The sequence below is a fragment of the Apus apus genome, chromosome 3 (genome assembly GCF_020740795.1).
Source record: "Apus apus isolate bApuApu2 chromosome 3, bApuApu2.pri.cur, whole genome shotgun sequence".
Lineage (NCBI taxonomy): Eukaryota > Metazoa > Chordata > Aves > Apodiformes > Apodidae > Apus > Apus apus.
The window spans coordinates 60,448,012-60,475,661 of record NC_067284.1 but is presented as its reverse complement, the minus strand read 5'-3'; the positions used below and the strand labels follow the sequence as shown (position 1 = coordinate 60,475,661).

General features: G+C 45.4%; 1 protein-coding gene across 2 annotated transcripts; it reads left to right on the top strand.

The window, feature by feature from the left end:
* Positions 1-25,817, top strand: SEC23B (SEC23 homolog B, COPII coat complex component). 2 transcript variants are annotated; one of them, XM_051615899.1, is made up of 20 exons: positions 1-59; positions 2,317-2,552; positions 3,608-3,665; positions 5,281-5,367; positions 5,567-5,803; positions 6,178-6,263; positions 7,051-7,195; positions 14,623-14,781; positions 15,274-15,389; positions 16,580-16,703; positions 17,215-17,295; positions 17,628-17,717; positions 18,496-18,602; positions 18,790-18,943; positions 20,318-20,395; positions 20,679-20,840; positions 21,573-21,659; positions 23,199-23,354; positions 24,215-24,280; positions 25,396-25,817. In XM_051615899.1, exons 2-20 carry the CDS (start codon positions 2,332-2,334, stop codon positions 25,483-25,485), a joined length of 2,304 nt encoding a protein of 767 aa, XP_051471859.1. In that variant the 5' UTR covers positions 1-59; positions 2,317-2,331; the 3' UTR covers positions 25,486-25,817. The 2 variants fall into 2 exon arrangements, with proteins under 2 accessions (XP_051471859.1, XP_051471860.1); XM_051615900.1 differs by lacking the exon at positions 20,318-20,395.
* The last annotated feature ends 1,833 nt before the right edge of the window (positions 25,818-27,650 follow it).

The window sequence follows — 27,650 nt, the reverse complement described above, 5'->3', positions numbered from 1 at the left end:
CCGTGTGCGCGGGGCTTGCTGGGAGGGAGCGGCGGCGGGGAGCGGCGCGGCGCGGGCAGGTGAGCGCGGCGCTGGGGACTGGGGGTCCGCTCTGGCCGTGTTCGGGTGCTGCGGGTGCTGCTCCCTGTAACGGGGCTGGGGGGTCAATGATGCCTCCTATAGTGGGGGCTGCGGGGGGCGTGGCGTCCCTTGTGAGGGGTGGTTCTCGGGGGTCAGTGCGGCCTGTGAGTCGTGGCTGTGAGGGATCAGTGTTATCCTCTGTGAGGCGGGGATGAGGAGGTCTGTGGCATCTCCGCTGGCGAACTAGGGAGGGTCAGTGGTGTCCCCTGCAGCAGTGCTTACATGAAGATCGGTGGTGTCCCGTAGAGCAGCGCAGGGGCTCAGTGGTGTCCCGTGTACCTTCGCCTGGGCAGGGGATTGGCAGTGTCCCCCGGGGCTGTGCTGAGGGTGCTGGGGCCTGGCGGTGTCCCACAGCGCAGGGCTGGTCTCCTCTGGTTTGCACTGGGGAACTGCAGTAGCAGTGCAGGGGGTCAGTGCTTTACCCTGTGGGGATGCTGGGGGTCAGTGGTATAGGGATCAGAGGTGGCCCCTATGGCTTGCTAGGCATTTGTGGTGTCCTTTATATACTTCCTGGTGAAGGGCTGGGTATCAGTGTCCCTTGTAGCTGTGCCGAGCGCAGCAGCTAGAGGATCTGTGGCATTCCCTATAGGGAGCAGCAGCATTGCCTGTGGCTTTGCTGGGAGGGGTGAGAGGGACAGCAGTGTGCCCTATTAGCAGATCCCATACAGAAGCTGCAATACTACTATCACACATCTATCAAGGCTTTGGTGGAGCTTGTCATCCCCTGGACGGGGAGTTTGGGACATCCCCACTGCTGCGACAGGCCCTAGAGGTTGCTGTCAGACTGGGGCTGGAGGGCCCTGCGTTAGTGGGGGGCTTGTAGATTGGCAGGCGCCCATCCCTAAAATGGCCCTACACAGCCCTCACTGGAAGCGCCTCTCCTCCTGTTGTGCTGATGCTTAAGTAGGGCCACAGCCCAAGCCAAACCCAGTTGGGCAAATGGGACTCAGTATGGGGCAGGGGAGTGGTGCTGGGCTGCAGTTGGAGGAACATGGAGTAAATTTGCATTGTGGTTGCACTGCATGCCTGAGATGTCAGGTGTTTTATCTTGCCATTATGATGTGTAGGATCTTTTACAGGGAGGCTCAGCTCTGACTTTCACTTTTGTCTGTCTAGAGGTGGAGGTGGAAATACAGGGCAATGCTTATAAGCTTGATTTACATCCTTAATAGCAAGGATAAAGAAAATAGTGATGAGTTTGGAGGTCTGTACAGAAGCATTCCTTCAGAACTTCTCCTCTGGGGTGGGTGGTGCTTCTGATTTCTCATGTCTGTGGCCCTGCTGAATATCTTGTCTGCATTGAGGACCAGGAGTAATGTGATTCTGCAGTGAAGGTGAACCTCTGAGTTTCCTTGGCCAGAGTGGGTCATGGTGGTGCTGCTGCTCTTGGCTCTGTGAGTTGCTGCCAGTGCTGTGTGGTCTTTGTGGGCTGGATTCAATGAGTGAGTTTTTCAGTAGGCTTGTGCTTCCCTTTCTCAAAGACATAAAAGGTAACAATGGCCTGGGTTTGCATCTTACTCTGAAAAGTTTAGTAAGGCAATACAGAGAGTGACTTCTCTGGTGTTTTGGGGATATCCCTCCATGTATTTTCTGAAGGTTGCTGGACTGTTGAGTTCCTCCCTTATTGGGAGGGTGACATGACGCCATGCACAGAGGGTGTCTAAAATCACCAAAGTCCTTTTTCAACCTTTTTGTCATGTGCTCCTTTCCATTTGTAAGCAGGGCAACCTGGCAACCAGATGACATTTGTGATGAGTGTTTTGGTTTCAGAGTTGGCCTCCTTTTCTCCCCCCAAGGTTTTAGCTGAAGACTTCAGAATGTATTGCAAATCTGACTTGTTTTCCTTGGTCAGGCAGGATTGCCTTGAGGCCAGCCTGAGGCTGAGTGGATATTGGGATGTTAAATGTGGATCACAAGAAAAAGTACTTGCATTCTGGCTTTGAGTTTCAGATTTCCTTGTTTCTTCATTGGATTTGGTGGGGTTTTAAGTATCTGGGATGTTAATGAGAGCACTGGACAGAAGAAATTAATGTAGTCACATGGCTAATTTGATAATGGGATTAACTCATTATAGTTTATTGGCTTTGTCTTGCAATGTTTTGTGCCTCATGTCGTTGATCTTGCTGACTTCCTTTGCAAGACTGTTGTCCAAACAGGAGACCACTGCCTGAACCTGTGTTGCTTATGACCTTTCAGAGTTTCTGCAGTCCCATGGCAACATATCTGGAGTTCATCCAGCAAAATGAGGAGCGTGATGGAGTGCGTTTCAGCTGGAATGTGTGGCCCTCCAGCAGGCTGGAAGCCACAAGGATGGTTGTCCCCCTGGCCTGTCTTCTGACCCCACTGAAGGAGCGTCTAGATCTGCCGCCTGTGCAGTATGATCCGGTGCTTTGTAGCAGGCCGACTTGCAAAGCTGTGCTCAATCCACTTTGGTATGAATTTCTTGGCTGGGGTTGTTAGGAGAGGCTAGATAATGCCTAGTTTTTATCTAAACATCACTTGTTCCTTATTTCCCTTTTACTCTGCCTGATGCCTGGCAGCTTCTTTCATTTACATGTAGTAGGTTTGTTAAAACTCATGCATGTCTTATGAGATATGTTGAATGGCTGTCTGTTACTAGAGCTCTCAGAAAGTGAGGAGAGAGGAGTGCCTCTGGGGAGGCTATTAAGGCAGAGATAATGTTGAAATGGCCAGTCCTGTTACCATTCCAGAGATTTTTATGGTGAATGATGAAACTTAAAATAAACAAAGATGCCATTATACTGATACTGTCCTCTGGGCTATAACGTTCACTTGGCTTCCTGCTTCCTGCACATCCTACAGCTTGTAGGTCAGTTCCAGTATGAGCATCAAGGTTTTTCTTTGAAGTTTTACTGAGAATTTCAAAGGAATAATCTCGATCATCACAAAATCATGTGATGATCATTCAGAGTTGGAGCATAGTATTGACCTGAGAGAAAACAGGCCAATAAGAGGAAGTAAGAAGAGATCACGCCCCTGAAATAAGAATATAGCCAGACTTTACCACACCAGCAGTTACAGGATGTTGTAATGGGCGGACAAAAGTAAACTCTTTGGGGCAGGGAACACCCTGTTTTTCAGTGTTTATGTAGGATGTGGATGAATGGCTTCTGGTGTTCTGTGACTAGAGTACTTGTATGCTACAGCTGTACAAACAGTAAGACAAGTAAGATAAGCCAAACTGTAGGGAAGGAGTGATTAGACCTGAGACTTTTCTGCCAGAGGCTAAGCTCCAGAGAGCTGACAGTGGTCTCTCATGCTGACAAGCCTTGAAGTGGGAAGGCTCAATGACCTAGAGGACTTTCTGGCAATAGAACAAGAGTCTAAGTTCCTAAAACTCTTGTTCAAATTAGAGTGTCTGATACTCTGTTTCTTCTTTAGTGCTGTGAAACAGCATAGATAGTAATAAAGCTGTGCTGTAAAATTGTTCCTATAGGTATACTAACGCCTCACCTTTCCTTTGCAGCCAGGTTGACTATCGGGCCAAGCTCTGGGCTTGTAACTTCTGTTTTCAGAGAAATCAAGTAAGTTGGAAAAAAGCATCAGCCCTTCCCAGCTCTTCAGTGAACATTTCATTGATGGACTCCCCTGGTAAAGGATGTTAAGCTTGACTTTCACTTTTCTAGGTTCCTTCCCTTGGCCTTTTTCTCTTGCTGAAGCTAGGCCAGATTTTTTGTTAATGGGTCTGTTTTACCTGACAACTTGTCTATTTTCCATTCCATTTTGGCAGTGATTTTGCCAGCATGCAGGGCATAGGAAGGAGATAAGAATAATGTTTTGTCCCATGTGTTTCCAGTTTTTTTTGGCACTTGACTTTTACTGTTTTTGCCAAGTATGAATTTAATTAGATTTCATTAGATTCTGCCATCAAAAACTGTCATGTGGTTAAATTAATTTCAGCTAATGCACAGTACCTGCTTTAGTCCTGCCTTTTATTTATACTGGATTGAGCAGCTGTCTGTACTGCCGGGCACTTCTCTGTGCTTAGGAAAACAACAGTATAGATCTCTTGTCATGAATTAATCAGATTGGTGCAGTGGCAGTAAATAAAGAGTGGTCAATGGTACAGAATCTAGTTGGAGGTCTGTGACTAGTGGAGTCCCTCAGGGGTTGGTACTGGGACCGGTACTATTCCATATTTTCATCGGCGACCTGGATGAGGGAGCAGAGTGTGCCCTCAACAGGTTTGCTGATGACACAAAACTGGGAGGAGTGGTTGACACAACAGAAGGCTGTGCTGCCATTCAGCAAGACCTAGACAAGCTGGAGAGTTGCGGGGGGAGAAACTTGATGAAACTCAACAACGGCAAGTGTAGAGTCTTGCATCTGGGAAAGACCAACCCCATGTATCAGTGCGAGTTGGGGCCTGACCTGCTGGAGAGCAGTGTAGGAGAAAGGGACCTGTAGGTCCTGGTGGACAGGAGGTTGACCATGAGCCAGCAATGTGCCCTTGTAGCCAAGGAGGCCAATGGCATCATGGGGTGTATTAGAAAGGGTGTGGTTAGTAGGTCAAGGGAGGTTCTCCTCCCCCTCTATTCTGCCTTGGTGAGGCCACATCTGAAATATTGTGTCCAGTTCTGGGCCCCTCAGTTCAGGAAGGAGAGGGAACTGCTGGAAAGAGTCCAGTGCATAGCCGCAAAGATGATGGAGTGAAACATCTCCCTTATGAGGAAAGGCTGAGGGAGCTGGGTCTCTTTAGCTTGGAGGAGACTGAGGGGTGACCTCATCAATGTTTACAAATATGTTAAGGGTGAGTGTCTGGAGGATGGAGCCAGGCTTTTTTCAGTGATGTCTAGCGATATGACAAGGGGCAATGGGTGCAAACTGGAACATAGGAGGTTCCACATTAACATCAGAAAAAACTTCTTTCCTGTGAGAGTGACAGAGCACTGGAACAGGCTGCCCAAAGAGATTGTGGAGTCTCCTTCACTGGAGACATTCAAAACCCACCTGGACGCGTTCCTGTGTGATGTATTCTAGGTAACCCTGCTCTGTCAGGGGGGTTGAACTAGATGATCTTTCGAGGTCCCTTCCAACTCCTAAGATTCTGTGAATAATGATATCATGAGGCTGACATAGGAGGGCCCTACATTTCGGTCCTGCAACTTCATTATCCTATTTTTTTGTTTTCTTTTTCAGTTCCCTCCAGCATATGCGGGCATATCTGAAGTCAATCAACCAGCGGAGCTTATGCCTCAGTTTTCAACAATTGAGTATATAGTGCAGGTAAATAAATCAGGCAAATTTGAAGATCCCAGAATTGTCTTATTTGTGACTGCTTATTTATGCATTATTATTTACTTAAGATAGTGCAAATAAATAACATTTCTTCAAGGTGCTTACAATAGGACTTATTTTATTCCTCGGCTTAGAGGCATTATAAAACATTACCTGGCATATGCATATCCATCTGTTTTCACATTAGCGAGGTCCGCAGACACCATTGATCTTCCTGTATGTTGTCGACACGTGCTTGGAAGAGGAGGACTTGCAGGCCCTGAAGGAGTCCCTGCAGATGTCCCTAAGTCTGTTGCCAGCTGATGCTTTGGTGGGGCTTATCACTTTTGGCAGAATGGCTCAGGTTCATGAGCTGAGCTGTGAAGGCATTTCCAAGAGCTACGTGTTTAGAGGCACCAAGGACCTGACCGCTAAGCAAATCCAGGTATGTTCAGTCATATGTTAGACCATTTGCTTGTTCTTTTTAGCTCTGTTGACACCACTGCTGGTCTTTCAAGCTCTAGGCTCTCGGAAAGGAAGGGGGTTCACTGCTGCTGTTGGCCTGTTTCCCTCTCAATATCCATCCTGTCTTTTGCTTTCATAAATACTTTGGAAGCCCGTCCAAGACAGAGTTTGTTTATCTTGCATAATGGACCCATTGATCCATTCCTAATGGGATTTTAAAATCTGTGAAATTATTAATCTTGGGGTATTTAATACTTCAGTTGTGCAGAGTTTAGTGTCTGTTGCGTGATGGCAAGTAACGTGTTTAGTGTTTCAGTAGTACATCTCCTCTGCTTCCTCTTCACTATTATCTAGGATATGCTTGGGCTTTCAAGGCCAGCTGTCCCTATTCAACAGGGAAGACCTCTTCACACTCCAGAGCAACCGGTTATTTCAAGCAGGTAAGCTGCATCAGCACAGCAGAAGATCAGGGCAGATGTTGTATGTCTCTTCAGGGTCACGCTTCTAAACCTGGGTTTCCCAAGAGAAGTCTTTGCAAGAAGACTCATATGGTATTATCTTGTCACAATTATTTCCCTGCCTCATTACATGTATAGATGGGATTTTCTAGAGCCACAGGCAGTGTATTGGACTTCTACAGTATCTTGGTTTTGTAGTTGCAAGAACATGATTGCCATTCAGTCTAGATTGCTGCTTTAAAAACTAGAGTAACTGTCTTAAGAAAGCATATTGCTCAGGAGTCCTTTGGAGCAAGGGCCTGTCCTTTTGACTGGGGGACCTGATCTATGCATACAATCCTACATGCCACCTCCTACCACCGGGACCAAGAAAGTCCAAAAAATTATTGACAGGCAAGCAGTGACCCCTGAACAGTAAAGTGGTATTTGCCTCTGTTGAGTACAATTTTCTCTTTCTCAGCTCTTTTTCAGTGACAGCTCTTGTCCTTCTTGGTAGACTAAATCACTTTTGAAGTTCTTTTGTATGCTTTATGTGACTTTGCCTTCTTGTCAGTTTCTGTTATCTTGCTTTGATAATTCTTTTTTTTAATTTGCACAGGCCTTTTATCTTGGAAAGTTTGGATATAAGAAAGGAATATGCTGTGTGACTGTCTGCTTCTGATAACTATCTCAATGCGATTTATGTGTGCCATGAACAAAGGGGCACTTGCTTTCTTTTCTAAACGGAAAGGACTTAAAAGCAGGAAAAAAATAATGTTAATTTTTGCAGGTTCCTGCAGCCAGTACATAAGATTGACATGAATTTAACAGATCTGCTTGGAGAACTGCAAAGGGACCCATGGCCAGTGACCCAGGGAAAAAGGCCTTTACGATCCACTGGAGCAGCTCTTTCAATTGCTGTTGGCTTATTGGAGGTACTCTCAATGCTGTTGTTTATCAGAGATGAGCTGGTCGAAGGAAGTACCTGGCAGTCTTTGCTGAGACGTGCAGGTGTCTGCAGTTTGGTCTGTGACCAAGTTAGGCTGGGCTGCAGAGGTGAAGTATGACAGAGGCCGAGGGGAGACCTCATCGCCCTCTACAACTACCTGAAGGGAGGTTGTAGGGAGGTGGGTGTTTGCCTCTTCTCCCAAGTAAATAATTATAGGATGGTAAGAAATAGCCTGAAGTTGCGTCAAGGGACATTTAGATTGGATATTACGAAGAATTTATATACTGCAAGAGTGGTGAGGCAGTGGAACAGCCTGCCTGTATAGGTAGTTGAGTCACCATCCTAGGAGATACTCCAGAAACTGTTCCTTGAGGACCCGCCTCCTTAGCCCAGTGGGGCCCTGTTAGGGGCCATGCTCAGTGCTGCAGAGGAAGGCAAAAAATCCCCAGGGACACTTACTAGCCCATTGTGGGGGAAAAAAAAAAGCCTTTCTTCCCCCACCTGCAGGGAATGAGAGAGGCCGTCTTTGTGGTGCATGAACAGCAGGCAGTTACTCAGCCAAAATGGGTCAGAGGAGCCCTGCCAAGGGGTCATGCTTAATGCTGCAGAGGACAGCAAAATAATCCTGGGATCCAGGGCCAGTCTGCCCCAGGGAAAAATTCCTTCCTGACCCCAGCAGAGATAGCTGTTCCCTGAGCGTATGAGCAAGACTTGATCCCTTGGCCCAAGGGGTGGTCATGCCTCCCAGGAGATGCTTGGGACCTATTTTCCCTCAACCTGGAGACATGTTAGAGGCTTCCCAGAGTGGCCACATGTCCCCAGACCCTGGTACTTTGGGGACAAGAATCCTTCCCTCACCTGGCAAGACACCAGTGGGTGCTCCAGAGCACTGGGACCCCTTGTGACATCCCTGCATCCTACTTTCTGCAGCTGCTGCCCCCAGGCACCTCCATGTTTTGGTGGAGCTTCTTATCTACAGCAGCCTCATCTAGCTTCCAGTCTTCCTCCCATAGCCCCCTCCAAGTAATTCCTCCAGCTCCTCCAGAACTTCCTCTGGGATGTCTCTGGGGTGCCCCCAGGCCAGCTCTGACAGTGGGACATGGGAGAACCCCCTTTAATACTGTCCCAGAGCATTGTGACTGTTGCATTGCCAGGTGGTGGCACTGTGACATGAGAGTGTTGGGCCCCCCATGCACAGTGCCCCCCCTCCCACTCAGCCTCCTTTGGATGAAGCCTTTGGGCTTCTTGGTAGCCAGGCACTAGGCACAGCTGATGGGTGGCCCTGATGCCTCCTCTGCCACTGCCCCTGGATTTTTTGCTCCAAAAGCCAAACTATGTATTCGCAAAAAGGCTTCTAAAAATCCTTTCTGCAACAGCACATCTGTGGGGGAAAAAGAAAATTAAAGGCAGCACATAAACTGGCTATGACATAAAGCCCATAAAATCCCCCCACCTCACACTGCACATGTGAAGGGTGGGCAGGCACCCTGGGGCCAGAGCAGAGGGCAGAAGTGACACTTGTTGGTACTCTTGGTGCCATTTCTTAATAACAGTTCTGGGGCCCTATTGCTGCCCCAGAAACACCAGAATGAAACTTCACAAAACACAGGAACAAAATTTCACAAAACACAACTTCAACCCAGTAATTCTCTATAAACTATACTCTATTCTCGTGAGACAGATTCACTCTAGTGAGTTTCCACAAGGCTTACCATTTCTACTGGATCTCTAACAGAAAAGGTTCTATAGGTATCAAGCTCACATGTGCTCTGCAGAATCCAACTCCATTGGGTGCTGTGGAGAGCTGTGGACCCCTCTCCTGAGTCAGCCTTGCTGCAAGGGACCCTCACCCACCTATTTCTATGATCATCGAGCTTGCTTTTATATATATCTGTATATAAGTTTATATATCTGGAAGTCCTCACCCTTCCAGGAAAAAATCCAGTGATGGTCTCCACTCGGTCCAAAACCATGGTCAAAAGAAATGTGGTGACCCGGACTGACCTACCTCGGAAACATGCAGCCATCCAGTTGTTGGGCTGCGTGGAATGTCTTAGCCTGTCACTCTTGCCAGAGGACAGCAAATACAACACCTTTGTGCGCTGTGACCAGGTAAATGATCTGCTCAGCCTGGTGGTGGAGCTTAAGGATGAAGTGGAGAGATTGAGGACTATCTGGGAATGTGAAAGGGAAATGGACTGATGGAGCCACACTCTACCATCCTTAGGGAAAACGCAGCAGATAGAGGCTCCGTGAGAGGTAGAGGATCCCCTGCCCTCTTGTCACCAGGTAGAAGGAAGGAGAGGACCTAAGAGATGATGGGGGGGAATGGAAACAGGTCCCTGCTCAGGGCAGCAGGTGACTCCCCTCCAGACCTACCCCACCTTCCCAGGTGCCCTTACAGAACAGTTAGGGTCTCTGGAGACAGAGGACCAGGAAAATGAAGATATTGATAAAGCCCCATCCAGGGAGCTGCCAAAGCAGTCAGCTCCACTCATTAAGACTGCTTCTGTTAAGAGCAAGAGGAGGGTAATTGTTATAGGAGATTCCCTTCTGAAGGGAACTGAGGGTCCCACACTCATGATCAAGGTTGGAAAAGGCCTTCAAGATCATCAAGTCCAACTGTCTGCCCTACAACCCCTAACCATTAAACTGTCTCCCAAAACACCATGTCTACCCATTTTTTTAACACCTCCATGGACGGTGCTTCTGCCACCTCCCAGAGCAGCCTGTTCCAATGCCTCACCATTCTTTCTGTAACAAATTTTCTCCTAATATCCAATCTGAACCTCCCTTGCCACAACTTGACCCCATTTCCTCTTGTCCTATTGCTAGTCACCAGGGAGAAGAGGCCAACACCCACCTCACCATAACGTCCTTTCAGGAAGTTGTAGAGAGCAATGAGGTCTCCCCTCAGCCTCTTCTTCTCCAGGCTGAACAGCCCCAGCTCCCTCAGCCTCCCCTCATAGGGCTGGTTCTCAAGACCCCTAATCAGTCTAGTTGCCCTTCTCTGCACCCTCTCCAGCACCTTGATGTCCTTCCTATACTGCAGTGCCCCAAAATGCACACAGTGCTCAAGGTGTTCACCAAGACCAAGTAGAGGGGCAAGATTACCTCCTTCTTCCTGCTGGTCACGCTATTCCTGCTGAAGGCCAGGATGGTGTTGGCCTTCTTGGCCACCTGGGCACATTGCTGGCTCATGTTCATCCGGCTGTCAGTCAGCACCCCCAGGTCCCTCTGCTGGGCTGCTCTCCCGCCACTCCTCCCCAAGCTTATAGCACTGCCAGGGGTTGTTTTGGCCAAAGTGCAGGACCCAACATTTGGCCTTCTTGAAACTCACCATTGGCTTTGGCCTGTTAGTAAAACCTGTCTAGATCCCTCTGCAGAGCCTCTCTTACCCTCAAGCAGATTGACACTTCTACGCAGCTAAGTGTCATCTGCATACTTACTGAGGGTGTGCTCTATCCCCTCATCCAGTAATCAATAAAGATGTGAAACAGGAGCAGCCCCAGCCCTGAGCCCTGGGGAACACCACTCATGACCGGCCACGGGCTGGATTTAACTCAATTGAACATGACTCTTTGGACCCGGCCATCCAACCAATTTTTTATCCAGCAAAGCATGTGTACATTCAAGCCACAAGCATCCAGCTTTTCAAGGAGAATGCTGTGGGAAACCTTGTCAAAGGCCTTGCTAACATCAAGGTAGACAACATCCACAGCCCTTCCCTCATCCAATAAGCAGGTCCCCCTGTCATAGAAGGAGATGAGGTGAGTCAAACAGGACGTGCTCTTCATGAACCCGTGCTGACTGGGCCTGATCACCTGGTTGTTCTGCATGCACTCCATAATGGTACTCGGAATGATCTGCTCCCTCAGCTTCCCTGGTACTGAAGTCAGATTAAGAGGCCTGTAATTTCCCATATGATCCTTCTGTTCCTTCTTTTATATGGGGGTTACACTGGCTGATTCCCAGTCTGCTGGTGCCTCCTCAGTCAGGCAGGACTGCTGATAAATGATGGCAAGTGTCTTGGTGAACATCCCCACCAGCTCTTTCAGCACTTGTGAGTGCATCCCATCTGGCCTTATAGGTTTGTGTCTTCTATGCCGCTGGCACGTGGGGACGGCCTGCTCCTGTGCCTTCAAGACTTCCTTCTTGAAGAGCGTCCAGCCTTCCCGGACTTCTATACCCTTCAAAACAGATTCCCAAGGGATTCTGGCGATGAGGGTGTTGAACAAGTTAAAGTTTGCCGGTGGGAAGTCTCGGGTGGCAGTTTTGCTGCTCCCCCTCCTGGCATCTCTAAGAATAGAGAACTCTAACAATTCATGGCCGCTGTACCCAAGGTGGCCTCCAACCGTCACATCTACCAGCCCTTCCCTGTTCACAAAGAGCAGGTCTAGCAGGCCACCTTGCCTGGTTGGTTCACTCACCAGCTGTGTCAGGAAGTTATCTCCAACACATCGCAGAAACCTCTGGGACTCTTCCCTCTCTGCTGTGTTGTAGTTCCAGTAGACATCAGGGAAGTTTAAATCCCCCACAAGAATAAGGGCAAATGACTGAGATTTCACCCAGATATTTATAGAACAGTTCCTCCACCTCACTGCCCTGATTGGGAGATCTATAGCAGACTCCCACAGCAATATCAGCCTTGTTGGCCTTGCCCCTAATCCTGATCCAAATGCACTCTACCTTGGCATCATTATAGTCTAGTTCTAGACAGCCGTAACAATTCCTGATATACAGGGCCACCCCACCACCTCTCCTTCCTTGTCTGTCTTTCCTGAAGAGCTGGTAGCCATCAACAGTGGCACTCCAGTTATGTGAGGTATTTCACCACATTTCTGTGATAGCTACTATGTCCTAGTTTTCCTGCTGCATCATGGCTTCCAGCTCCCTTTGTTTGTTGCTCATGCTGTGTGCATTGGTATAGATGCACCTCAGATGGATTAATGATCTTGACACCTTTTTGTGGGCACGGGCCCTAATTCCTGCCTGACCCTTCTCAGGTGTTTCCATGGCTGCTATACATATTGTGTAGGTATATGTGCATGGGTCAGCAGTGTGCCCTGTTATAATATCTAAATTTTAAATTGTCACATTTCCTCCACTATTGCTTCTTTATTATCTACAGTCTACCAGCTTAAATATACTGTGTCATAGAATCATAGAATGGTTTGAGTTGGACGGACCTTGAAGACCATCCAACCCCCTTGCCATGGGCAGAGACACCTCCCACTAGACCGAACCTCCAACCCCCATCCAACCTGGACTTGAGCACTTCCAGGGAGGGAGCATCCACAGCTTCTCTGGGCAACCTGTTCCAGTGTCTCACCACCCTCACACTAAGGAATTTCTTCCTAATATCCAATCTAAATCTCCCCTCTTTCAGCTTGAAACCGTCCCCCCTCATCCTATCACTCCATGCCTTTGTCAAAACTCCCTCCCCAGCTTTCCTGTAGCCCCTTCAGGTACTGGAAGGTGCTCTAAGGTCTCCCTGAAGCCTTCTTTTCTCCAGGCTGAACAACACCAATTCTCTCAGCCTGTCTGCATTGGAGAGGTGCTCCAGCCCTTGGATCATCTTTGTGGCCTCCTGGGGACTTGCTACAGGAGCAACATATCTTTCTTGTGTTGGAGACCCCAGTATTTTTTTAAGAAATCTCTTGGATTTCCTAAAAAAAATAATCAAAGCTAATTCATCTGCCCTAAGGGACTGGAACATCTGTCATAAAAGGAAAGGATAAGAGACCTGGAGCTGTTTAGTCTTGAGAAGAGAAAACTAAGAGGGGACCTTATTAATGTCTATAAATATCTGAAGGGTGGATGACAAGAATAGGCCAGTCTCTTTTCAGTGGTGCCCTGTCATAGGATGAGGGGAAACGGCACCAAGCTACAACACCGGAGGTTTCCCTCAACATGAGGGTGACTGAACACTGGAACAGGCTTCCCAGAGAGTTTGTGTAGTCTCCTCCTCTGGAGAATTTCAAGACCTGTCCGGAGACGTTCCTGTGTGATCCCTGGTATTCCTGCTGCAGCAGCAGGCTGGACTTGATGATCTTCAGAGGTCTCTTCCAACCCCTCTGATTCTATGTCCCATGTATTCAAGCTATTATGGCTAAGAGGTATGGGGTTTTGCTCATCATTTACTCATCTTCCAAAAGTTGCTACAATATGATGTGTTTGAAGACATGAAATGAGACACTTGCTCACATACTTGCTGGAAAAGGGACTGAAAATCTGAAGAATTCGATTCTGATTAGGGTGCTATTCCAGTATTTTGCATGCAAAAATTCTGTTGCAACACTCCAATGAAACTGTTTGGCCTTCTAGTCACCCAGCTGCAGAGCTTCATAGATGGTCACAGGTGATATGCAGCTCACAGAAGTCTCAAGAGTCCGAAAGAGGACTTTCACTGAGACAGCTTCACAAAATTGCTGTTTCAGAGTCCTATCAAAAGGACTTTCACTGAAGCACTTTGCCCTATCTCAGAGCCCTAACAAGGACTTTTACTGGGACAGTTAAAAAGCAAAGTTAAGATAATTTATTGATGCAACAGTTATAACTAAGTTCTAGGTAGCCGTTGATAAATGGCTGCATTCACTAGCTGCATAGTTTTGAGGTGAAGATAGTGAAGACAAAATAAAAACATTTAACAGAGTCAGAGGTGCAAGTCTTACCAAAAAGTGTCCCTTTTTGGGGGAGAAGAGAGGATTTGGGCCCATTGACCCATCCAGATAGCTGTTGAACTCTTCCTCCAGGGAAACAGGATTCTAAGACTAATTTATACTAACTGATGAGATAGGACTAGGGTTTTTTTGTGGATGTTTTTTTGATGGGATGTGTTTTTGGTGTTTGTGGGTTTTTAAATTGTTGTTTGTTTTTTCTGTTGTTTTTTTGTTTGTTGACTTTTTTGGTTGTTGATGGTTGGACTTGGCAACCTCAGAGGTCCTTTCCAACCATGACGAATCTGTGATTCTGTGAAATTTGTCTCTACTGATGTTAGAAATGAATTAGCACCAGCTGGTGTAGCGTGGACTGGGAGTTTACATTTAAGTTGTAAAATATGCAGTTGTTTAAAGGTCTCTGATTCTTATGTGTATTGCCACATGGAGGTGATACTATACACTGGGTTATCTTAGGGTCATCTAAGATACAAGTAGAAGGAACAGAAACTGCCTGCTTCATGTTGTGAAGATATGAAGCTTGATGAAGCTTCTAAGTCTAAACTTAGTGCTCTAACTGTCAGGAAGTGCATTGCTGTTTATCAAGGTGGTGACAGGTCTCTGATGAGATTGCAGAAACACATGCAGAAGCTTCTCTAAATGAAGTGTTTTGCTGTTTAATCAGTCTCTGCCTTTTTTTTTTTTTTTCCACTTTTATCTGTCTCTGTGATGTAAGTCTTTATTTTTATTTTAGGGCATATTTCCAAACACAGGGGCCAGAATACTGCTGTTTACAGGTGGGCCACCAACACAAGGACCAGGCATGGTGGTAGGAGATGAACTGAAAACACCCATCCGTTCTTGGCATGACATAGAGAAGGACAATGCAAGGTTCATGAAGAAGGCCACCAAGGTAGGTTCTAGTGCCTGCTGATTTAAAAACAAAAACTGAGTATTGTGTCAGATCATTAAATGCGGGAAAAGGACAGAACACAAACTTACATGTACTGCTATCTTGACAGCTGCTGATTGTCCTCCCCCAGGGGACAAACATATTCTGTTCTCTCAGGGTGAGAACAGTATGTCCAGATAATTGCATGGTTGTCCTTTAAGTGCCTGAGCCTCTTGTGTATGTTAAATTATGAGAAAGGTCAATGGAAGGGAAAAAAGGACTTTCTCCTAGTTACTTCTCCAGCACAACCTTGTGCCTTCTCAGAGAAAGAAGTATTTCAATGTTGTTTTTTAGTTGATGGTGGGTGGAAAGTTATTTCATTAAGATTGTTGTGTCTCTTTCTGAAGAGGAATACTCCTGTCTTCCACAAATTGGTCACGTGTTGGCCTCAGCTGGAGAGAAGTAGAAAATTTCCCCCTGTGGCATCCTAAACACTGTGTATGTTTTTCCCAGCACTATGAGACTCTGGCTAATCGTGCTGCAGCCAACGGGCATTGCATCGACATCTATGCCTGTGCGCTGGACCAGACTGGTCTGCTGGAGATGAAGTGTTGCACAAACCTCACGGGGTATGTTCTTAGCAGGGGAGTAGTACAACGTTGGCACCTGTGTATTTATTTTTTTCGGAGGGGAGAATGGTTCAGAAAGGAAGTTAAGTTTGCTGTCAGGGCAAAAAGGTGACATTTTGTGTCATTCTATTCTGAAGTGTGGTTTGAATTTGCCAGGAATTATATGGCAACCCTCCATTCCACATTTCTGAACTCTCAAAACAGCATGTGAATTAGTGCTAATGTTAGAAAACTCTTATGTCCTGCTTTGAGAAAGGTATTCTGAAGCAACATGTTGCAACATGTCTTTTGCAAAAGCCGTCTGCCTCCTTGTGAGACAGCAAGTATCCTTTCCAGAATTTATGGGATAGAGATGCTTGTGGTGTGTGCATGACTGAAGCACAATCAGAAGAGCAGTGTCAGGCATGGTGGGTGTAAGATTTCCTCATGTGGGCCTGCTTTTTTCTTCTAAACATGTCACTTGTGCTTTCTCCAGGGATTCTTGGCTTCCCTGGATCTAGTTTTAAGTGACATCTTCAAGGGATAAATGTGTTCCATATTGCTGAAAACTTTGTGGTCTCTGTGAGGAAGGCTGTGTGCTAAACAAAGCCTTTTGGGGACTCAGTATATCTTATTGGCTGTTTAAAATCTGCTATGTCTAGGGAGTCAAAGGATGGTTTGAGCAAATGCAAGGTAATTGTAAATAATCATGTAATACTCAGTAAGCAGAGTAGAGATTGTTTGACACTGGTTCTGTTATTAAGCTCCCTACGATCAGGGTATACCAAGGCCACTTGCAGGTGGCACAGAACAGACCCATGCACCTGTCGTCGTGCTGCAGTGGTGCTGCCATCCTCTCTACATTGTGGGTGGTTACAGCCCCGCTTGGGGGAAGCAGACTGAGCAAAGTTCTTTCCTGTGTTGAGTTATTTCTAACTGGTGGAACCTGAGCATTTTTAAGGCAGCTGAACAGATGGCAAGAAGTAGAGTTGAGAAACCAAGCTGGCAAAGATGGAGCATGAACTTGTCTGGCTTTGAAGAAGGCGTCCATGAATCTGCATTCCCTGATTCTTCTACGTATGCAAAGGCATGCTTTAACACAGTTTCTGCATGTGTTTGCATGCATGAGAGTTGGAAGGATATATCCTTTGTGCTTTACTTCTAGTTCCCAGTTGCTTCAGTTCCATTGTTTATTGTTGTTTCTTTCCCAGAGGGCACATGGTGATGGGAGACTCCTTCAATACTTCCCTCTTCAAGCAGACCTTTCAGCGGGTGTTTAACAAAGGGTTCAATGGGGAATTTCGGATGGCATTTGGTGCAAGTTTGGATGTGAAGGTGTGAGATTTTCTTACCTCATTGGATCATTTAGCTGGGAAATAAAAGTGCTCTTCATTCCAAAGGCACTTAATTATCTGGGGTGCAGAAACTTCTACATGTTGGGGTCAGCTGTACTGCCTGTTTTGGGAGGAGCACTGTACTGGAGTGAGTGGAGGGATTTTTGTTTGAAAGCTTATTAACTTTCACTTTTTAAAAACAAAACAAAACAAAACAAAGCAGCTGAACTCTACCTCTCCTCATTCAGTAAGGAACATCTAATGCTCTCTTGTAGTCACTATAATTATGTGTTAGTTATTAAAATGTGACTATATAGATTATCTTATGTTTGCTAATTGTAGCAGTAGGTGATCTGGGAAAGTACTCAGAGATGGTTTCCCTGACAGCCATGTTTATGCATCATCTGATCAAAGCTGAGCAACTGATTTAGTCTATGTGTATTCTATTTGACTGACTTGATTAAAAAACTAAACAAACAAAAAAAACCACAACTATTTTTACTTTCTCCTAGACCTGTAGGGAGCTGAAAATTGCAGGAGCTGTTGGACCATGCGTTTCCCTGAATGCCAAAGGGCCATGTGTATCTGAAAATGTAAGTTTCTGACATAGAAAAAAGGTCTAATAAAGGAGTAAATCAGGAGTTCAAATTTTCTGTCTAGCCCTTCAGTTCAGCTACAATGTCAGAGTTTTTCAAGGAGAAAAACAATTTGGAAACATCCCTGGGAAAAGAGTATTTCCTAGACTAAATTCTTGTCCTGTAAGGCTTTCTTTTAACTCTATGTCCTTCAGTCCCTTCATTCACATCCAGCAGATAAGAGATCTAGCAGGCCTGCCCTACCTTGTACCTCTGATCAGAATTTAACACAAGCTTGCCTTATATGCTGCTAGGGACAAAAATGCTGTCTTCTTTTCAATTCTGTGCAGGAGCTTGGAGTTGGAGGAACATCTCAGTGGAAAATCTGTAGTCTGGATTCTAGCACAACTCTGGCCATTTACTTTGAAGTGGTAAATCAGGTTAGTCCTGGCTTCTTTTTTTTTCAATCATCTTTTTTTACACACCAATCTGTTTGTAACAGGGCCAGGAAATGCACGATATCCCGTGTTGCAGATGGATTTTTGCAAAGCCATCAAGTGTTTTATGCCCACGAAATAGACTCAGAGATTGTTTTCATATGCATAAATTGCATATTTTTTTTTTTTTCTGTACAAAACCTGCATTCTTTGCTTGTCTTCTTCCTATAGTATTTATCTAACAAAGAAGAAACTGTCTTTTTGCTTGTAGGTACTACAGAGAATAAAAGTATAAATACTCTTCACATTCTTGGAAAGCTTGTTCTCCAAGTTGTTAATATCTTGTTGGCTCAGAAGCAACTTCTGGCTGGGAAAGTTTCTGAGCATGAGGCAACTAGATGCTAGGAAGGCTACCCCAAAGGAATTCTATTCCATGTGTTTCTTTGTCTTCTCTGTTGTGTGGGCTTGTTAATGTTGGCAATAGAATGGTAGACTTGCAGGACCTTTGCTCAGACCTCATACGTCTATCCTTATGCTCATTGCTGTGGAGATTATAAGTTGCTGCCATCATTTAATGGATGAGCTGAGGGAGTGTTACGCACAGTTTTCATGGGCCCAGCACCATGTGACTTGGAGAGCTGCTGGAAAACACAACAGTCTCCTTCTTCTCTAGCTTGTACTTATCCTGTGATTGCTCAAGTTATGCCCAGGAGTTCTCTGTAGTTTACAGAGTTATGGAAAAGCCAGCCTGTTTTGAAGGCTTACCTTGTTTCATTTGCAGCACAACGCACCAGTACCTCAGGGAGGCAGAGGGGCAGTGCAGTTTGTTACTCAGTATCAACACTCCAGTATGCAGAAACGCATTCGTGTCACCACCATAGCCAGGAAGTGAGTATCTCATGTCAGTTCTTTGGCAGAACAGCAGAAACTTAAGCTTCAGTGTGTGTTGGGACTTGTTCTAGTTTTTTGTTTCATGCATTGGCCACAGGGTATCTGGAACAGGGAAGCTGAATCTGGTTTATTTTTTGCTGAAAGGTGAAATGCATGTAGCAATAACCTTTTACTAACCCTATAGCTGGGCAGATGCACAGAGTCAACTCCAGCATATAGAAGCTGCATTTGACCAGGAGGCGGCTGCTGTGCTGATGGCTCGACTGGGAGTGTACAGAGCTGAATGTGAGGAGGGACCTGATGTTCTGCGGTGGTTGGACAGACAGCTGATCAGACTGGTAAGACCAATACGCTGCAGAGGGTGTGTTCTTGATTTTAGCAAAAATGGTGTCTCGAAATGAAAACACCGTTCTTTTTCCAGATTGACTTGCCTAATGTGTGCTCTGATCACAGTCCCATAGTTGTAGTACACAATAGCTTAGAAGCCACTATGATCAAGATAGGTAAACATCCCATCATGCTGAAAGGGTTAAACCTGTCAGTAAAGGAGTGATAGTGAAACACAGAATAATGCAGGTGAGGAGGGACTTCTGGAAGTCTCTGACTCCACCTGCCTGCTCATAGTAGGGCCAGCTTTGAATTTAGAGCAGGTTGTTCCAGATCTTATGAGGTTTTGAAGATCTCCACAGATGGAGTATCTCTTGACAACCTGTTTCAATGTTTGATCACAGTCACTATGATTTTGTTTTTACTTTTCTTCTGCCCCCATCAGAATTTCCATTTCTACACCTATCTGTCAGGTAGCTGTAGACAGCGATATGACTCCCTGATTCCACTCTTCACCAGGCTAAATAAACTCAGCTTCTTCAGCCTCTATCTACATGAAGTGCTCCAGCCCCCACAGGCTTGGTGACATCTGCTAGACTCACTGCAATATATCCATGTGTCTGTCTTGCACTGAGAAGCCCAAACCTGGACACAGCACTCAGACGTGGATCCACTGGTGTCAAGTTCAAGGCAGTAATCACTTCTGCAACTTCAGGCAGTCTCTTTCTTTGAATTTCACAAGCCTGAATTAGCTAAATTGGCTCTTTGTCCAAACACGCAGGTGGATTTGATACCAACATACATGGTACATCAAGCACTAAAAAAAGAGGGCCAGTATCAAATAAAGATTTGAGCATCAATACACACATGGGCATGCTGCCTGCTGAAATGATTGTGGAGTAATTTAAATTTAAATTGCTAAAATCATTGATGCTTCTTATTTTCAGTGAAGCAGTTAGTGAATTACCGGTGTGCTGCTCCTCTAGGAGGAAGCAGAGTTGTTGCAGAAGTGTTCCATAGTGTACAATGCAGCTTAGGTCTAACATAGTATATCTGATTCAGTGGAAAAAAATGGGTAGAACTAGAAGCACTATTTATTTAATTCTTAGGTAATTTCAAATCTAGATGATTTATTTATATATATATTTAAAAATAGATAAATAGATTGAATCATAATTCTTATTCCAGTAAGATACAGAAACAACTAACTTAAAGAAAAATAGCCTGTAAATTCTACATTACTTATTATTGTCATAGTCATGCCTTGGTTGTTCTGCTTAAAAACAACCAAAAGAACACCCTTCTGAAAAATAAAAGTGTTAATTTGAAAAAAAAAAAAAAAAGAGAGGGGGAGATAACCAAAGTATTCATTTTGTTCCCAATAGTGTCAGAAATTTGGACAGTACAACAAAGATGATCCAAATTCCTTCAGGTTGTCAGAATCATTTTCTTTGTATCCTCAGGTAAGAAATTCGTTTCTCACAGCTGTGGGAAAAGTGCAAGGGTGAGTGACAGTGATGATGAAACATCTTGTACCATTTTTCAGATTCAAGAGGAGAGGAACAGATGATTAAATTTGGTGGGCTGGTCCTGCAGTTCAGTGCTGTAAATGCCTGATAAAGGAAGAACTGAGGAGTTAATAAGGAGTAGACATTTCTCAAAGAATTTGCTGTTGAGAAAGGTGCTTGGGTGCAGTAGTTTGGAAACTTGCTGACATTTCTATTCTCACTCATGTTTTTGGTGCAGTTCATGTTCCATCTGCGACGCTCCCCATTCCTGCAGGTCTTCAATAACAGTCCAGATGAATCTTCTTATTACCGTCACCACTTTGCTAGGCAGGATCTGACCCAGTCTCTCATTATGATCCAGCCCATTCTTTATTCTTATTCTTTCCATGGACCTCCTGAGGTGAGTTTAATTAATTGTGTTTTCATTAAGCTTACATCTTTTATTAAAAAACCACCAAAACAAAACCACCAAGACACCCACAAAAAATCCACCTTCCCACCCTGCCCTCTCTGACAAGCCACAGCCCCCAGTCCCTAGCATTTGGAGAATATTGCAGCTGTCAGTACCACTTTTGCTTCTCTGCCATAGGCTGCCATCTCCGCTGTGTAAGTCAGCAAGCCTCAGCCCTTCCATGTTGTGATCTCCCGGCAGCTGCTTGTTTTCAGTTTTTATGCAGCATTGTTTAACTGCAAATGTTCAGTGAGCAGACACAGATTCCTTTAGACTGACAGCTTCCTTGAAAGGAGTGTGTGTGGCAGGAAAGAAACTCAGGAGCTGCTGTAGTAGCACTTTGAAACCTTCTTGGCAGCATTTGTCAGAGCTCACATGTTTTTCCTTATTGTTCTTGAGATACTTTTGCTCAAGATCATTTCAAATTAAACTTGGGTAGCTATAGAAATTGCTCTCTTGCATCCTGCATTTAATACAGTAGCTGATAACCTCCTGCTCCACTCAGTGTTGCTGCTGCAGGAGGCTGACTGGGCTCTGCAAGGCCTTCACTTGGACTGAGCAGCCATGGGTGGAGTCGTGTCTATATGGACAGGACGGAGCAAGCTGTTTGGCCAACCGTTAAGGTTAATACAATAATCCAGGGCTTAGTGTCTCCTGACTTTCTTCTTTTTTTTTTCCCAGCCAGTGCTTTTGGACAGCAGTAGTATTCTTCCTGACAGAATCCTACTGATGGATACTTTCTTCCAGATAGTTATCTACCTTGGTGAGGTACAGTGAAGTACATTCTCTTTCTGTTTGTGCTCCCTCCCTCCTGCCATGCATGCAGACAGCTTCACTGCTAGTATAAAAAGAGCTGCTGGCAAAGCCCTTGGTAGCATAATGACATTGTATACATGCTGCTAGTTTTAGTGCAATTTCTCCACTGTCCAAGTTAACAAATAATCCTACTGGAGTCACTAAAGATGTGTTCTGCACTGAGGAATAGCTGTCATGCTAGCTTGCTAATGAAGATGGTCCCTTACCATGCCAGGAAAGGATAGAGAAAGTTGAAACTAAGCAGAGCAGAGAGCTGCAGTTTGATTTTTCCCGTATGTGTCATACTTGGTTGCTGGCTTTTGACACTTAGATACTGCTGCTCTTAAAGAAATCTACTATGAATGCTTCCAGTTTTTGCTTTTAAATATTGGATATTTTTTATAGTTGCTCCTATATTCCTTCCTTTATGACTGAGGTTACACTGGGTGCTTTAGGTATTGGCCACTTCTGAACATCCAGATGTAAACCAGTATCCAAAGCCTTGGCTTTCCAGTGCCTCTTCAGTATGCAGACCTGTAGATCTGTTTTTAGTCCTGTCAGGTTTTGTGAGAGACTGGTATGCTACTGTAGCTCCAGAACTGAAATGTCTCACATGCTTAAGTACTCCCATGGTAAGGGATGAAAAGGAAGTTGGCTTTCCATATTTTTTCTCTGGAAATCTCTCTGCTGCCTTTTTCCCCTCTCGCATTCTTTGTAGTTGTGCTTGGAGAGTGGACCTCATTCAGTTTCTTCTACCTAAATGTGGCATCAGATTGGAGTAGCTTAAATAAACTCATCTTGGTTTATGATCAAGCATTCCTATTAGTGAGAACTTTTTGGGAGACATTTTAACTTTTCCCTTTGTGAGCTAAGCTACTTCATTTAAGGGCTGCTATTACAATGCTTAAAGTTTGGTACTGTAGTTTGCACCAGCTCCATTATTAGCTCCCAGCTTCACTCTATATAGGATTTGTTCCCTTTGAGAAGTGAGCAGGATACCTGATTGATGTGGACAGGAGTTGAAAGCTTTGAGTCAACGATGACAAATCTTCTCAAGTTACCTTAAACAGTTTCTACCTACTGTTGCAGAGAAAGAGACTGAGGAACCGGGTAAGATTTAGTCAAAGGAAGAGCAAAGTGTGTGATCTGTTCATGTACAGAGCAATTGTTAGGTACATATTGTTAAGTACCTTGAAAATACTTCAAGGAAATACTTCACTTAAGACCAAGTCAGATCAAAATATCAGTGTTTTATAAATGCTTTCTGTCTCTGTGTTGGCATAGGCTGAAACATAAAGGTTTGAAGATAATTTTAAACAAATTGTTCTTGCACTGTGCAAATTACTACCAGCTTTTGTGCAGAGTGCGTGTTCTTAAATCTGGGAACAGACAATAACTAAATGATGTTATTGCCAGAGTAGTGGAAGTGTGCATTTGCCCTGTGCAGGTGAAAAAGAGGAGTCTTGCACAGTTCTCCACTCTTTTTTCATTTCCTCCCTGTCTTGTCAATAGACTATTGCACAGTGGCAGAAAGCTGGTTACCAAGACATGCCTGAATATGAAAACTTCAGGCACCTGCTGCAAGCCCCACTGGATGACGCCCAGGAAATCTTGCAGGCTAGATTCCCGATGCCACGTTATATCCATACTGAACACGGCGGGAGTCAGGTAAGAAGGTTCACTGAGGAACTTTCTGTTGCTAAGTAGAGCCCATCTTCTTTACTAAAAGGATGGTTCTGTAAGTTAAATATAGTGATAATGTAGCTCTTCAAAGTTTAGAGCTTGCACATTTTCTCATGAGTTCTTACTACAGCATTGTCTTTTAATAACTCAATCAATTGCTAGATATGCTTTTGAAATCTAAGAATGAAACAAAACTAAACAAACAACTAATCCCCAAAAAGCCAGCTTTTTATTCCCCAGAGAGGTAGAAAAGAAATTATTTGGCTATTTGGCCTAAACTTACTCAACACAGGGAGTGCAGTTAGCTTGCTAGGACAGTAAGTTATGCTGAATCTGCTCCTGACAATCTGCTCCTAAACTCTCAGATGCTGAATGAGAATATAAAATAGTTGCTATTTTCGCTCTTCCTGGAATTGCAGTTTTGTTGTGCTTGTCTGTGTCTGCTTGTTTGTTAGCAGTCAAGAGGCAGGAATGGATGCTCCAAAGCAAACATTTGGTATCGGTTTCTGAAGTGACCATGTTACGCTCCACTGACCTCTTTCCTTAAGAGTAGATGGGGGAATGTGCGTGACAGTGCTGATGACATGCCTATGTCACCTGGAACTAGAGCTGCCGTGCCAGGCGAGCACTGTTTGCTCTAGCAGAGCAGTCTGTGGCCCTTGGAGACAAGTTGCCTGTGGAGACGGGCTGTTTCTGGGCTTGAAACCTGTTTAAGTTAAATTAGTACTTTGCTTGCAGGAGCAGAGAAACATTGCTAGTCATGTGTCCAATGTAGTAAGAAGTCTTGAGGGAGCTATGACAGGTCTGATATTTTACATAACTATTCTAATATTTTGTCTTAATAGGCTCGGTTCCTCTTGTCTAAAGTGAACCCTTCTCAGACTCACAATAACCTCTATGCATGGGGACAGGTAAGCAATAGAAGAGCTGCTCGTGTTTGGGAGTGCTGTAAAATGTACCTTTACATATTTGTCTGCATAGTAGCCATCCTCTTTTACCACCTGGTCAAAAACCGTGAGCAGGTTATGTTTGTCCTCTGTTTCTTACCTAAGAGCTTTTTGCAGATGTATGTGACTGCATTTGAAAATCTTACAGTGCTTTGTGGTGCAAGGAATCAAAGTTATTTCTCTGTACTAAAGGATCTGATAATGGAATAACCAACTGAGACTGCAATAATTGTAGCATTTAAAAAGATTCAACTGATTAATTAGATTTGTCTCTAAAGCTTTGGCAGGCTAGATTTTTATTCAACCTGCATATCAAGTCCATGTTTTGTTAAGATAAAAAGTACTGATGGGGAGCACTACCTGACAAGAGGATCAGAATTGTTTTCAAGCCTGGATGACTAAACTCATGTTCCTGTTCTTGTAGTGAATCTCCACAAATTTCAGCAAAATTCAGTTGATTTTGAGGCTTTTTTCTCAATGGCTGTCCAAATAGAGGTGCTGTGGTCTTCACAGGGAAAGCTTTGCCCTTTTGATAGTCCTTCCTGTATCCCAGCTATAGGTGTGGCACAGGCAGACCAGGAGTTTTCTGTGGTGGCTGAAAAAAGTGGGTAATTTGATGTAGAATATGTTCTTAAAGGTTTCTGATGACCTGATGGAAAAATTTGTCCTTACCCTTCCCTGCTGACATGATTTAAAACTCTTAGGTTACAGTGTATTTAGTATTCTGAAAGAAGAAACTAGCATATGGATACACATATATCTAATTTATCTGAGAATACTAAACTTTTATATCCTCTTTCTTTACCTTGTTTGTGTAGAGCTCTGGCTGGCAAAATTCCTAAGGCTTTAGAAAGAATAGACTTTCTTTTTTTCCAGTAGTTTACATTGCACTAGAACATAGCATCAGTGCTACTGCCGAAGAATAGCATCTTTCCACAAGATCTGTCCCTTTGCAGGGGAAAAAACGTGATTGATTTAGCAGGCAATTAGTTCACAGTACCAACGTATGATTTGCTTTCAGTTAGTCCCCAATATTAACAGCACTCTTTTAGACTCATTAATTCTTTATTTTTCTGCAGGAGTCAGGAGCTCCAATCTTGACAGATGATGTTAGTCTCCAGGTATTCATGGACCATCTAAAAAAGCTGGCAGTTTCAAGTGCATCATGACTTTGTTCAAACCAAGATGTAAGAAGAGTTACATCATGTTACTGACAGAAGTGGTACATTTTATTTACATTTCCTTTTCTCTCTTCTAGATAGTTTTAAAGTATTAAATGAAATAAATTTTCAGGGAGAGTTTTGTACTTGGCCCTTCTAGATACTAATTTATTGTTTTACTCTACATTTTTCATACAGTAATTAGTAATTAGAGCAAAAGGACGTTTTAGCTAATACAGATTGTGAGTCTTCAGCTTAATTTTTGATAGTGTGTTCTTAAAAGGTGTCTTTTAGCAAACATGGACTGTATTAATGAAAAATAAAACTGGGTAAGAGCATTACTATTTTGTGTGATTCCCCAATTCAGCTATATGAGCAGTCGACTTGGCTTTTATGTTTGAAAATGTAACACTAGGGTATGTAAACACTATCGAAAATAATTTCGAGGAGCTCCTGAATGTAAAACTGTGCAAAAGTGTTGCATAGTGGAGAATGCTTTGAAAGACCCATGGAGGGCGCGAGACATAAAACAACCCGTGCCTTGCGAATGAGAGGGGATGTGCCTCAGGGTCACCATGACCTACCGCCTGAACGTCTACGCCCCACTTCGTTCACGTTGGCACAGCACTAATAAGCTTGAAAGTCGGCGACGCAGCTGTTGTTAACTCGGGGCCTGCACCTGGGGTAAAGCGATGGCCCCGCCCAGGGCTGGGCTGAATCGCCTTACACTCCATCCGCTGCGTTAGTCCCGGAGCTCCTGCCCCAACTCGGTTCTCAGCCGCTGCCGTGCGGCCCGCTCCTCCTTCTTTCTGTCCTGATTCTCGCACCGCGCCCACGCGCCGTGTTCTCGAGGAGAAGCACGGCTTGTCTGTTACGGAGGCAGCAATGCTGCCCGCCAAGCGCTCCCGGCCGCCATCTTGCCGCCGCCGCCAGGGCGCCTGTGCGCAGCGGCGCCTTCTTCCGCGCGCCGCGCCATTGGCAGCCGGGCCCGACCAACGAGCGCGGGCGTTGCTGGGGCGCGATGCGGGCGGCGTTATGGAACGCGCGGGCTGCGCTGCTGTATTCGCTGGGCGGCTGGACCATGCTGGGGGCCATGATCCATTACAACTCCAGCAGCAGCGGCACCGAGAGCGGCGGCGGGCCCGGTACGGAGTAACGCGGTTCTGAGTGCGGGAATGCCGGCTGGGGTCACCTCGGCGGGTGGCGATGATGGTGCGGGACGTGGCTGAGTACAGGCCCTGGCGAAGGGCGGGGCTTGGCTGTGGGAGCTTGGTCGAGGGGCTGGGCTGGCCTAAGAGAGGTTGGGGGCGGGGCTGGGGCGAGGGGCGGGGCTCGGGCACCCCGGAAGGTGCTGCTGCCTGTGGTGTCCCCCTAGCCACGATTCCGGTTGCTCTTTCGATCGAGGAAGGCAGAGTCGGGTGCTGCCTGCGCTGAACTGCTCTAGTTGCCTGCCTGCCTGCCTCGGGGCTCCTGGAGCTGTATGGCTGCTGGGTGCAAGGGTTCTGCATGGCTTGGGGTATAGTGGCTGGAAGTTAGCCTGGCGGAAAAGGACCTGGGGGTGTTGGTCGACAGCTGGCCGAATATGAGCCAGCAGTACGCCCAGGTGTCCAAGAACATCCTAGTTTGTATCAGCAATAGTGTGGCCAGCAGAGCTAAGGGAGTGGTCGTCCCCCTGAACTTGGGACTGGTGAGGCCACACGTTGAATCCTGTGTTCAGTTTTGGGCAACTCGCAATGAAAGATATTGAGGTGCTGGATTGTATTCAAAGAACGGTAACGAAACTGGTCAAGAGTCTAGGTTGCAAGTCATATGAGGATTCTCTGGGGTTGCTTAGTCTGGAGCAAAGGAAGCTGAGGAGAGACCTTACTGCTCTCCACAACTACCTGAAAGGGGGTTGTAGCAAGGTGAGTGTTTGGTTTCTTCTCCGTAGTAACAAGTGGTAGAACAAGAGGAACTCGGCTTAGGTTGCTTGAGGGGAGGTTTAGATTGGATATTAGGAGAATTTTCTTCACTGAAGGGGTTGTCAGGCACTGGAACAGGCTGCCCAGGGAAGTGGTTGAGCCACCATCCCTGGAGGTATTTGAAAAAACATGTAGATGTAGTGCTTAGGGACAAGCTTTAGTGGTGTACTGGCAGTGCCAGGTTAACAGTTGCCCTTTATGTTCTAAAAGTTC